Here is a 13693-nt window from a genome sequence, read left to right on the forward strand (position 1 = left end):
CATGAGGTGCTGCCTTTTCTTACTGAGGGTCTCAGTGATTTACACAGCCTGTAGTGCAGAGTAGTTACAATCGTTTGTCCTTCCCATCCCCCTACACGTATCCTTTCCCAGCAGAAATAGAACAGTACTGCTCATAATTTAAAATATAATAAGCATTGTAGATAACAAGTTGTTTCAAATAAGTGATGTAAACACTTCGCAATTCTACAATCAAGTGTACACAGCTACCCAAATGCCCTGCAGCGTGGTCACAAAGCTTTTTACAAAGTAATCTGCATGTCACGTCCCTCATGCTAAACCAGAACGGGTTTAGAACGGTGCCAGAAACATTACCTGTAAAAGTCTGTCGTATGGTTTTAAACCTCCCAGATCACCAGGGCCAGCTGGTCGAATATTTTTAACATACACTCCTTTTTCCAATAAACCATCTGAGACACTGAACCCAAAGTCTTCTCCATCAGAGTCCTTGTACAAGGTTACCTGTGGAGGTGATTTGACATGATGAGAAGGGGAAAATTTAAAAAAAAAAAAAAAAAAAAAAAAAAGTTTGTCCACATTTCTACAAGCACTAGGCAGGCTTTCCTCCTCGCGCGTTCTGGGTTTTGGTTTGGTTTGTTTTTTTGCACATTGGAGAGCTCACTTACTTACTATTTGGTACTTACAGTATTATATTAGGGTTGTTCCCATTTTGACATTACATTAATATTCTCAGAAGTCTCCTTATTCTTCAGTAATAAGCAGCCCTTTTCACTTCTGCTTGTCAGCTGGAAATTTGTGGGTTTTATCCCACCTTTTGTGGTGTCATCTTTTTTGAGTCTTAAGTTTTTTTCTACCCTGTTCTCTAGTTGCCAGGATCTGAGTACAAGCATTGAATTGTTTAGTTTTGCTTCAGGGATGAAGACCTGGCCTCAACCAAGCAATCCATGTCGTGTCTTCCAAAACTTCCATAGGGCATAAACACACCGGCACCGCAAGCCCTAGCCAGCCTGGTTTCAGCCAGGCAATGGTCCACCCTGTAAGGCCTAACCTCCAAAGTGCTCAGTATAAGAGTTATAATGCAATCTTTTAAGAGAATATGAATAAAGCACCTTCAGAAAGAGCTTGCAGGCAGTGTTCTTACAGTCACATAGCCACGAGCGAGATGGTCATTCAAGAGCAGGAAATAGAAGTTAATAAAACTGTTAGGAGAAGGTTTTTCAGGTGTTCAGAGAACAAGTCCTTGCAAGTAGTTTTGTGAAGTCAGTTATTTGATAGAAAAGGATTCAGACTTTTTTGTAGGTATGTGGTATGCTTAGGGTTTTTTTATTTCTGTAAGGGTTTTTTTTTTCCCTTGCTTCTCTCACATCAGGAGTGCACATCTGACTGACACACTGATGCTGGCACAAAACGCGTGTGCAGATACAGCCACACAGTCAAAATCGGGCTTTTACTGCTATAGTTTTTTTCACTTCGGGTTCAAAATACTGATTCGAAACGTACCTTGACTGATAAAACGACAACATTAAGAGTGCTCTGTAATTTTATAGTGGCTGGGTATCAGTAATGCTCCACGTGCTGCATCTTGCCAGCCACTGAATTCCTTTCTGGTGTTTCTGAATCACAGAATCATTCAAACTGGAGGGGACTTTGGGAAGTCTCTAGTCCAATCTCCTGCCCAAGACCGAATTCAGATTGGGCTGCTGAGGACTTGGTCAGTATTTCACAGAAGAATGCCAAGGCACAGCGGTGGTGGGGCACAGCGCTGGCTGGTGCTGCCGTCAGAAATGGCCATTGTGAAAAGGTAAGCAAGAACAGACAAGGTTCTCTCAAAACAGGAGTGAAGGATTTGGTCAGATCAACAAAGGACAGATAGTCGAGTGTGGGTTTTTTCCCTGCTCTCTGCAGTTTTCTTGCATTTACTTGGCTTTAGTGGTGTTATCAACAGTGCTTTAACCAGAATGAAAACAGACTCACTGGTAAGTTTGGTAGCTCTCCTGGGCAACAGTTGAGAGAAGTTAGGCACAATGCTAGCTGCTGCAGCATTAGCGCCGTTTTATCTGTAGACATGGACGGTGCATCGCTGGGCTGCTGTGAAAACATCTCTCTGTCTCATGCCGTGGTAAGCACAAATACCCCCCCCAGTATTAGTCCCTTACTTTACACCAGTTCCTCCTCTTCCCTTGTTTTTCTCCCTCTGTACAGCACAGCAAAGCAGAAAGCCCCACCTAAAGTCCCATTAACTAAGCTGAAGGCTTTCTTCCTTCCAGTGACTTTTTTGGGTACGAGCTGTCATTTTAAACTTCCCAGTGGCTGCTGTGCTTAAAGTCTTTGCCTTCTGTTCTCCCATCTTCCCCCGGAGTAACTTCTTGCTGAACCTGTCATACTTCCTCCATCTCAGCATGAATTTTAGGACTCAATAGCCATTTCAGCAACTGAAAAGCCTATCTGCAAATTCAATATAATTCATCATAGAATGATTTTAATTTGTATCAACAGCTGCTGTACCAGCAGGACTCTGGGAAACGTCTAATAATTTGTTATCAACAGAAGCTTTTGTTCATGATATCATAGCATGTGTAGCATGGCTTTGATCTGAAGTATGTTCCAAGATGCTATGGAAGTGCTTTAAGACTACCATTCTACAAGACTAAAAAAATAAATAAAAGAGGGAGATATATTTTATTGACAGATTTGTGTGCATTTCCTGGCAAGAATGAAAAATAACTAGCACTGGACCAAGATGCAAATTCTCCTCAAATGAGATGATAACTTTTTTCGCACACCACCACAAAGGATAGGAGTGCTTCATGTTACCTGCTTCTTAAAGAAGCCTTGCAAAGTAAACGTAAAAATGTGATACAGTGCCTAAGAGGGGAAGACTGCCTTAAATACTATGCACTGTTCTAGCACAGATGGCACAATTTTTAAAAGGCATTTCCCCTTTCCACTTTTTCTTTTCCCTTTCCTCTTCCTTCAGGCACTGTAACTGGAGCTGGATCCAACCTCAGATGAACTACAAAACCATAGGAAACAGGACTCTCTGAAGTAATCTAGACTGTATTCTTGCCCTAAGGCAGGATCAACTGCATCTAAACCATTTCTGAGAGACATTTATCCGCCCTGCTTTTTAAAATCTCCAGTGATGGAGACCCCACAGTCTATTAAAGTAATCCCTTCCAGTGCTTCAGATGTTTTCCTTAGGTCTAAACTAAATCGCCCTTGCTGAGAGTTAAGCCTCCTGCTATCCACAGAGAACAAGATCACTTTATTCTCTCCTTCTCTGCAGTTATGTGAAACAAGGATTGTTTTTCCCTGGACTCTGTTCAGTAGGTTAACATCCTTCTTTGATTTTCAGACCCCAAACTGGACACTCTATTACAGTCAAGATCTTATCAAAGCCAAACTAGAGTGGAGAATAATTCTGCATGTACTACAGATGCTGGTCCCATTCGTATGGCCTAGGAGAGTGTTGCTTTCTTCCTAGTTTTAGCGAGTGGTCTATTAGTAAACAAAATACATACACATTCTGTTCTACAGATCTAAGGAAGTGCCATTCCACATTAGCTCACCTTATCTCGTGTCTTGTCTGTAATAATGCCTGGGGAATCCACTTGCTACTTCATGCCCAGCTTGTGAGTCAAAAAATGGAGCATTGCAAATGATAAGGGACATGAAAGTGGAGTTTTGCTGTGGAGGTGAGAAGCTGCTTTTGCAGGACAGTGGGAAGTACTGCAATAGTGGGGCACGGAGGGAAGCAGAACTTGAGAATGATCATCCAAAGTCTTTTATTGCCCCCCTAGTTGTTCAGGTTGGACTTCCCTGATTTATATGGACTGAGCACCCTGGAAGGGACTTACTCACTACCCTGCCATCAGAACTTTTATGTGTAAAAACATTTTCTCAGTTCTCTGGTTCTTCAGATCTACAGATCATAAAAGATTTTAAAAACCTATTTTCCTTATGGCTATCTTCTCTTGACTTTTGGTTTATTTAACAGGAGCTCGGAAATTAAAGAAACTCATACTTATTCACTTAAAGGATGAGGTTGCGATTTAACTTTGTTGCATGTTTGACAGCTGTGACTTTTTTTAGGTGCAAGTCATCTGCAGAAAACTTTCTTTTCTTTGGGGCTACTTCTTTGTAGGGCAGCATATATTCTTAAAAGGGAATCTCAAGAGTAAAAATTCTGCTATCTGAAATACCCAGATTTTTATTTCATAATACCACACAGGTTTCTCATCTTCACTTGCCAGTAGCGCAGCCCTGTCTGAAGGGTGTGAGATTGCGGGCAATTCATGCAACACCTAAATCATGCTGTTTTATCTGTACTTCTGATCACAACTGTTTGGGAGGTTTGATCTCAATAGCAAAATCTCCATTATGGGCAATTTGTTAGACTTTTAAGTTTACATCAGGCGCCTAAGGGAAAAAGAAAGCTGAAACGGAAATTTAATTCATATTTCATAAGCAATTAAATAGTTACACAAGTTTTGAGTCTGTTTCTATGCCTCTCCTCCCTCTCAAATCTATGGGAAAATGCTTAATTTAAATTTATACATCTTGCACAGATCAGCTATTGAGGTATTTTAACTGACTGTAATTTTCGGTTAATGACTACTTGCAATAACAATACTGAAAAATTATCTGATGTCTAGTGCATATTTTTGCTCTCAAGAGGAACGCATGCTCTATGCAACTTTTAAAAAATGGTCCACTGATTTTTAGAAAACTATTAATCTATATGCTTATCTAGGTAGGTAAAATCAATTAAAGGCAATAATTAAATTTGTGTACTGATACAGCAATATGCTATCCAGTTAAATTAAATGTTACTTATTAAACCATCTAGAACAAATGTTTGAAGAGATTTGTACGACACTTATCTCAATCATAGCTTCCTCAGGACAAAGACAGTTCAAGGACACATTTGCTGAATGTAATGCAGTGAAGTAAGAAAGAGCAGTGAAGAATTCAGGTTAACTGGCTGCAAAGTTTGCAGCATTCAGCAAAATAATCCTCAGGGCTGTGCTACCTTTCTGACAGGTATATATCTGAGAAGGACAAGCTAGTAATGTCATCTGCTCACCATGCTGTTCCGTTAGACTTACTCGTTTGTGTCGGTAGCCTGAGCAGTTTTTATCCGGTCTTATTCTCTCTTACCCTGTACAGTCAGACTGGCTATTGATGCATTTCATTTTTATGTGTGGCTTTTTCTTTGGTAGAATCATATATTCTTGCTGTCTCACAATCAGATTATGAAAAACTAGTGGAACATCGACCTTAGATGGCCCATTTTCTGCAATCACACTTAAGGTATGAACTCTGATCTATAGGGCACACAGACCCTGACTCAACAGGCATGCAGACTCATCGCACTGAGGCAGTCAGTAAATAGGCACCTGACCTGTCCTGCTGAAGAAACTGGGAAAGCTCAGCGGCATGCACTCAAGTACATGCTTGAATGTCTTGCTGAGGTAACTCTTAGGCAAGCTATGTCTTAGCTTGTATTTCAAAGACTGTTTATACCATCACAGTTTTCCAAAACAGTTCTTACTTTACTGGTTGTCCTGTCAGTGGCCCAACTGATTAAGACATTTGCCTGCAGAGGGCAGAGCACATTTGCCAGTAAGACCTGTTATGAAAAAATACTTAAATCAAGGCATTTCTCTGACAGTGAAGTCATTCTTGTGGCATTGCAGCTCTTCTGGAAAAATATCATTGGACAAGCTGTTCCTGAGAAATAGCAACTGAACAGGTTATTAGAGGTCTAATACAAAAATGAAGGAGGAGAGAGAAAGTAACAGGCACATTGCTACACAAGAACCAGTAAGAAAACTAACAAATAAGAACTTGCTAAGATGGGCATGAATACAAAAGCAGCCCATGACGCTTGGGTTAACCTGCATGTGTGATCATACGGGTACAAGCCCACTTTGGTGAATCAGACGGTAGGATCCAGTCCCTGGTTTCTATTTTTCTTAAATGACTTTAAGGATTTGGAAAATCCTTGGTGCAGGTTCAACTTTTAGATCTTTAGAAAGGAACTCTTTTCTGGATGACAGAATAGACACTATAAGCAAACTCACATCACTTCAGCAGACAGTGGAGAAGTGGGTATATTGTCTGAACAAAAACTGGAAATTACTAAAATGGAAGGTCACAGCAATCTTAAAAAATCGACAACCAAAGAGAGAGAAAGCTCAAGGACAGAGTATTTTTTACTGCCCAGAACTCTAAGAGCTAGCAGCTATCATAGAATACTGACTCATTCATAGAAATCTGATTCCTCCTTTCCAGAAAAGGATTTATTTTGTCAATCATGAAAGGCTGGTTTTATATACCATAGGAGAAAGCTGTGCCTTTGCTGAATGTGAGCACACCATGAAATGCCTGCTGGCATAGTTTTGTTTTATATCTCACATTTACTCACCACTCAGGAAAACCGAGCACAGTAACTAACTCCATTAATCACTTCACATCAAGCTGGAAATATGAATAGCTTAAAACTATCACAACACATCCTATTGACTGTTTATATCGGCAATGGATTAATTTTCCATATATAAGACAACTCTCGACTACCTTTTACAAACATTCATTTAGCCCATACTCAGTGAGTCCTTACCTCACTGAACTAAACTGAATGGACTACAAACTAAACTCAGTCAAACCCGCAGGGACGGGAAACCAAACCAAAGCTCTTGAGAATGACAACATGTGACGTCTTAACAAAATTTTTCCATGCTTCTGCCTCCTCTCTGGGAAGACCTCAGACCTTCAGGAGGATGATGGGTGCAGGAGATGGGAGGCTCATTCCCATCAAGTAGAACAGCATTATAACATCCCCCGAAGTTTTGGAAACTGGTTACTGTTATTGCCTCACTGGACTTGAGACTTAAGCTGGTAGGGTGTTTGCTCTGCATATGTAAAGATACTTTATCCAGTACTTCCTTGGAGTGCAGAGCCACCTTCATATCACCAGGTGATTTCAACAGTCTTGAGCAGTGAAAAGTTGCACAGAGTGAAGATTATTTATCCTTTTTAGAGCAAAGGAATTAGAAGAGAAGCAATAGCTAATTTGAAATAACATTCTATATTATGTACATCGAGTCTCATGTATTTGATTCAAAATGAGTGTTAATTTGAAAAAGGACCAATGGGAGCCTCAAACCCTCCTGAGTAATTTCCTAAAGAAATGTATTTTCTAGAAATTAAACTTTGCTTTCTTAATGAACACATTTTGCAGAGATGAGTTACTGGTACTGTCAATTCAAATTACCAGCAGACCCTCCTTGCAAAAGAGCAGTCCCTTTTGAGGATTTATTGTAAAATGAAATAGTAGACAAGGATGCATCTTACTTGTTTGTTTCCCCCAAAAGGATATATCATTAATGTGTTTGTAGAACTAATATGCATGGCCCCCAAATTACATCTGTGGAGTCATTAAAAAAAGTGCTTACTGTGTTGCCATATAATTAGATTCCCTATGCTGAATATATTACTTCAAAGCTGTCAGAAGAAAATTACAGACCTTGTGTAACTCCACAGGAGTTGGTGACATGATTTCTTTCATTTCTTGCTTAATTTTTCTCAGAACCATGGACTTTCTCCCCACATCTGACGGCAATGTGTTGCTACGAGTAGCTTGACTGTAATGTGGCCTTACAGTACTTCTTTCCTGGAAGCTGGCTTGTCTTCCCAGCTGGCTACGAGGTTGTGGGTTTTCATGATTCAAACTCATTGTACTTCCTGACATAATTGTGGCCTAGAGCATTAATGAACAGGTTAATTTTTAACACAGAATGTGGGTTAAGTAAGTGGTTAATTCATAGCAGTAGGAAAAACATCTCTATTCTTTGTTAAAACACAATCACTCAGGGCACAGCAAAAGGCAAGAGGATAGATGTTCGATCTGCTTGCAAGTCACTATAAAATAAAGGACCACAACAAAACACAACAACAATAACAAAGCCCTATGGGCAAAAGTTTTCAGATGGCATTTCAAACTAAAATACTGAGCACTGGAACGACTATGCTTGTAAGCTAGTCCCCTGGCAGACTGAAGAGTGTGTAGTATAATCGCTTATTTTAAAAACATTTTACATGTAAATAAAATGATATTTAAGTTGAGGCATAATTGCATTTGTTGGAATTAGAGCTGTAGGAAGGCACTTACAATTCAGACTGTGTGTGCAAGGTAAAAAAATGTGAGTCAGCAGAATATGTAGGCAGCTCTAGAGTCAGCACTGGCAGAGAGCGTGCCCGGATAGCATCCCAGGCTGGGGAAAGCTCAGTGCAGGTAAGCTCACTGCCTGGAAAGAAACTTTGCATAACAGGCATATTGCAAGAGCAACTGCCTTAGCTTAGCACTAATACTTCAGACACAGAAGCCCCTGCCTCCCTGCTGTTTTTTAATCTCAGTAAAAGCTAGCTTTTTATGTTAGATGCAAGAATACATGGAGGGTGAAATCTTGAAAGAAGATGACGACAGTCATCTCATCCACTGGGTGGAATGGACTGACGTGAAAAGCACCTGTGCACTGCAAGGAGCCTCCTCCCTTGTGAAAGACTTTCTGCTCTTGGGAACAGGAGGCAAATGCACTTTGGTGCAGCCACTGTACAGAGGTGCCACTGCTGGGATAGGGTACGCTGAATTTTTTCTCCCTGGTGCCGATGGACAAGTGAAAAGGGAAATTAAAAGGGCATAACCTGAACTCTGATGGTGACAGGATGCAGGCAGCCTGCTTGAAAATGAGAAGAAAAAATAAGGGAAAAGCAACAAATAAACGTTTACTTCTGACTCTGGTGAGCATGTCTCTCACCCTTCTTCCTCCCAGCTCCAGCATTACTTTCACTACGAGATAATATATTGTAGCCTTAACAGTCTCTCTTGTGCTCAGTAATGACTGATATTACTCCCTGATAGAGCAAAAGCATCCAGAGGACTTGGCAAAGAACAGTCTTCTTTGCTCTTTGGCTGAAGACCTTGAAATGAAAAACGATAAGGAGTCCTTAGACTATGCAATGGCACTTCATAAAATAGAGGCATCGCCATTCTTAGCATCCTGTCATACTGAGTGAGTCTTGCTTTCTTTTCAGAGCTGTGGGTTGTGCAACGAGGCAATGCTATAAATGATACAGCATCTACAGTTCTGAATTTCACTTTTGTGAAAGGCTGAGGAAAATTCAACGTGTTGAAGTAACTGAATTCTGGTCAGCATGAATGATCTATTTCCATTTCGGAATTATCTATTTCCATATCCTTTTATTGTGCTCTGAATATTGAAAATTGCAAGAGAAGCCTGCGGTACTGAACCATATCTAACTATGGAATTAAACCAGTATAACATTTTCTCCTACATTTCTCTGGTTTGCAATAACAAATACATGAGAATCACATTTTGCTACCCATACTTGCAATACAAAAGCCATAAATCTGAGGAAGTAAATTAATCTGAACTGAAAAACTTTCACCCAGTTATGCCATTCACATTCCTCCTGGCTGCTAAAGGACTTTATATAACATAAAAATGAAAATGAGATTCTGCCAGTTTTGCAGCTCCAGGAATTTAAAAGAACATAAAAGAAAATATTTTAGGACTTTTCATTCCGCAGCTTTAAGTGGCAGTATAATCTTAATTGTTCTGATTAGACAACTTAGAGAAAAGGTGATTAGAAAAATAAAGACTCGAAGTCACTCTGTCTCTGTTCCCTTCGCCCTCTACCCCCCTCACAATCTAACACAAAGCACGGTTAGATTTGCAATTAACTTCAGGATGAAATGTGAAAATTTGTTACGTAGCGAAGGAATTGCTGTGTAACGAACGTTTCTCACATCGGCAGCTTTTTTTGCAGAGTGGTAAGATTACAGGTAAACATTTTGAAAAGCCGATTTTCTTTTATGTTCATCTTAATCAAATTAAGTTTCGATTTAAAAGACAACCTACAACATGCTAAGAAAAGCTGCACAAAGCGTCTGTCAGAGAATGGGATGCATTGCTGCAGGAAGGTTATGCCCACTTAGGAAGTTCTGCGCCATTTGCTGCCTGTGCAGACAGCATCAATGGTTATGCACAGCAGAAGCTGCAAGTCAAAAGCTCTGGGGTGAACATGTTTATAGAATTTTGGTTGCATTGTACAAAAGAAAACAGCTCTGGTTAGGGGTGGGGGAGGCAGCTGCACAAGCAAAAATACAAAGGTAAAGGGTAGGTACCAAGAGAGTCATGTTTCTCAAACACAGACGCCTGTCAGCCTTGTCCTGTGGAGAGGGGTTAAAGCTTTTAAATGAATTGGTGTGATTAGTGCAACTTAAAAGAAAAAAAGGAGAAAATAAAATGAATGTAAACCAAACCAAAACCATTATATTTCTCTATAATTGGAAAGAAAGGTTAAGATTGTTCTACCTCTAGTTCCCTCAGAATTCCTGACTGGCCACAGGTCTCTAAATCCTCCAGAGCCTGAGACCAGAAATTTTCCTCCTGGTCAGCCTCGGTGTTATCATGGGTACCTGCGAAGCTAGATTTACAATGAGAGGTTAAAAAAATGTGGACCTTTTTCCCTCGAAAAATATATTTTACACACGTGCCTTGCCACAGATTGCAACTTGAATGACAGAACGTTACGGTAGGTAGGCAGGAGAGTGGGGAAGAGTCGCTGATCAGGAGAGGCTGGATGAACATGCAGAGCACATGACAGACAAGTCTTCTCATAGCCTGGCAGTCGCTAGCAGCTGGCAGGATCTGAGCAGTGAGTTATTCAGTAAGGAGATAAATGGATTCCAAGAACAATTCAATACACATTTTTACCGGATTGAAACTGGGACCTCCCTATGAAAATTAATGTATCAACCAGGAGCTGTGTGCAGAGCGGCTCCGTGCAACGAATATTTGCAATAAAACCTTTCAACCTCACAGACTTCTCCCAGGGAATATTAAAAGAGCGCTCATTTTTGCAAACAGCATTTTGCAGAAGAGGGATGGTAGTGCTTTTTACCTGATTCCTTCAGCCTAAGCTGCATTTATCATTATCAATTTAAGCCCACCTGACTGCCATCATATAAACTGCTCCACTCATTTCATACACAAACACAGAGAAACTTTCAGGGATGCAAATGTTTTGCATGGAGACTTAGGTCTCTGGTGTTTCATAAACACGCCGAAGCCTTATTACTAGCACTCTTGAGTAAAATGTTGGTGACAGCGATGCTTAGGGAAGTTGCCCAGCAAGAGAGGTCTGATAAAAAACCACCAACTCTGGACTGCAGCAACCCAGCCCAAAGCAACACCATCACAGTGCACGTGTGTGTGTGGAGGAAGCAGGAGTTTTTTGCTGTCTTAGCAAGGGGAATCAGCTCAATGAAGGTTCACACAAGCATCAGAGCTGCTGCACGGGAGGGGGCTGATTATGTGAAAGGCACGGGGGAAGGATGATGAAGGAAAGAATGAGAATTCGCCCTTTTGGTGGCAGCAAGCTGTTACTGTGGAGCAGCTGCCCATGGACTGCAGCTAGTGGTGCTTAACAGCACATAAACAGAGCAAACACTATTATGGAAGCATCTGAGGCCTTGCTTGACAAACAATGTATTACTGAGAATAGCGTGAATGTAACACTGTTAACAGAATAGCTTTTAAATAGGAGAATTGCCCAGCACAACGGACGACAGCTCGAATGCTTCACACACATGATACTCTGCCTCAGAGATGCTTTCTTACAGTTACGATCAGTCAAGCAGACAATGGTCAGCCATTTCAATCTCTTATTGCAATGATTCTCCATCTAGCATCAGTGTCTCTTCTAAGATATTGCAATAGATACAGCAACGGTGAGAATACCTACTCAGATCACGGATGCAATTCCTCCCAGGCAAGATAAGAAAGTATTTAAAACATGATTTTAGAAAGATCCTTGACTTCTGAAATTAGCTCTTTCAGTAAACCTAAGTAGTTGTTTTAATAGCCAATGCTGAACATAGACTAATTTATCCATTACAATACCTTTCTTTATATTGCATACTAATATTATAATATAAAATGGAACTTGAGTTAATGAACAGGATTATTTGAGGCAATTGTCTGTGACAGCAAAGACTGGATTTCCTAGAACTGGAGGTCCATTTCTTCGACTTCTGTGAAATCTGAAATCATGATGTCTGTACACCTGGACCTCTTTTTAGCTGAAGCAATTCCTTTTTCTGCCCTCATCTCCTCTTTTGCCTTTTCTCTGAGTCTTGTCTCCTGGTGTGTGAAATGCTCAATTTTTGCATCTCTATTACAGCCACGTGAATAAACTGATTTGTAGCTGAGCTACTGCACCAGAAGAAAAGAGGTACCAAAATAATTTCTCATCTAGATGGCTTTTTTTTTCTAAAACCTGAGAGATTGATTTTATGTCATGTGAAATATTGTTTGACCTATAACGAATATATTTGGTTTTCTGATGCTTATTCAAAGAGCCATCAGAAATTGAGATGCATAAAAATGCTGAGGGAGAGGGAGTAGGACAGATATGAAGACACAGGTGCCTATGATTTGGTTCTTATTGCCATACGAGTGACAAAATCTTTTTTTTTTTTTTTTTTTTTAATTCAGGAGGTGATAGGATGCTCTAGGATCTGGCAGACTCATTCCTGTAAGTAGTGTTTTAATGTGCAAAAAATTTTCCCTGGAGCAGGAACTATAACAGACTTGTCCTACCTGCCAGTGACAGGTAGACACTGGGCTACAGAGTGGTTTAAGCTCTCTGGTTTCATTCACTTGCCAACTGAAATTTCATTGTCACTCAATGGCATGTTAATGATGTGTTTTCTGCCTTTACCCTGTTTTTCTCCTTTTTCTCATTTCAACTGTTTTCCCGTTCTTCCCCCTTCTCCCCCCACCCCACCTCAGCCCAGCTGGATCTCACTCCTGTGCACTCTTCGTTCTCCTACCTGGAAGTATTCCACTCTTCCAGCTGTCCCCCACCTTTCCTTTGCCCACCAGAGGCAACTTTCCACATCTTGCCCTCTTTCTTCATGCTCCTGATGCTCTCTCCCCCTGATCTTTCTACAGAAGTTTGCTTTAAATGGTTTTCTTGATTCTCTCCCAACGTCTCGGTCTCCTTCTGTTGCCACATGTTCTTGGAAGCTGTGCTACACAAAATAAAGGTAAGAAAAGATTACTTTTTAGTGTTAGAGAAGAAGAAAAGATGCTTAGCTAGAGGCAGAGAAGAGGTGGTTTTCTGGGGATCCCCGTAACAGGCTGGAAGAACAGACACGCCCTTCTCAAATACTCCAGTACTTTGTATAGGAACACCATCAGATATGGCATAATCCATTTTACAGATACAGGGTTAAAATAATCATTATTTTAATTTGTGCCATATATCTCAGGTGTAAGTCACATTAACAAGTAGAACAAAATTCTTTATTGTGCATACTTCCTGTTGAATAGTGCTTTAAAATAGTAGTAGAATACATGCTTTTAATTTGGAAGATTCTGTATTTTACAATCCAGCTTCCCAGTTCACTGCTCATCAACTTTTTCAGCCTATTACTTATGTAACTGCAGAACAGTAGGTGTTCTGGAATCTATGGCTGCATCTCATCTGAGAAACAAAAGATGGGCTTTAACTGTGGATAAAGATGCTGCTGTTAAATTAAAGATACTAACTTGCCGAGAATGGGAGGTATGAATAAAACTATGGTCATTTCCTTTATTAAATATTGCCCACTACTAGT

The 13693-nt window shown here is 40.3% G+C and overlaps 1 protein-coding gene across 3 annotated transcripts in view; it reads right to left on the minus strand.

The window, feature by feature from the left end:
• The window catches only part of GRIP1 (glutamate receptor interacting protein 1), a 340831-nt gene that overhangs the window by 2415 nt on the left and 324723 nt on the right, over window positions 1-13693 (minus strand). For 2 of the 3 annotated variants that reach the window (XM_075495158.1, XM_075495173.1), the window contains 4 exons: window positions 12905-13105; window positions 10383-10494; window positions 7511-7744; window positions 334-480 (listed from right to left, as the gene is read on the minus strand). In XM_075495158.1, coding sequence (XP_075351273.1) covers window positions 334-480; window positions 7511-7744; window positions 10383-10494; window positions 12905-13105 — 694 coding nt within the window. The remainder of the gene's footprint in view (window positions 1-333; window positions 481-7510; window positions 7745-10382; window positions 10495-12904; window positions 13106-13693) is intronic. The other variant, XM_075495165.1, reaches the window with a different exon arrangement.

The sequence above is a fragment of the Mycteria americana genome, chromosome 1 (genome assembly GCF_035582795.1).
Source record: "Mycteria americana isolate JAX WOST 10 ecotype Jacksonville Zoo and Gardens chromosome 1, USCA_MyAme_1.0, whole genome shotgun sequence".
NCBI lineage: Eukaryota > Metazoa > Chordata > Aves > Ciconiiformes > Ciconiidae > Mycteria > Mycteria americana.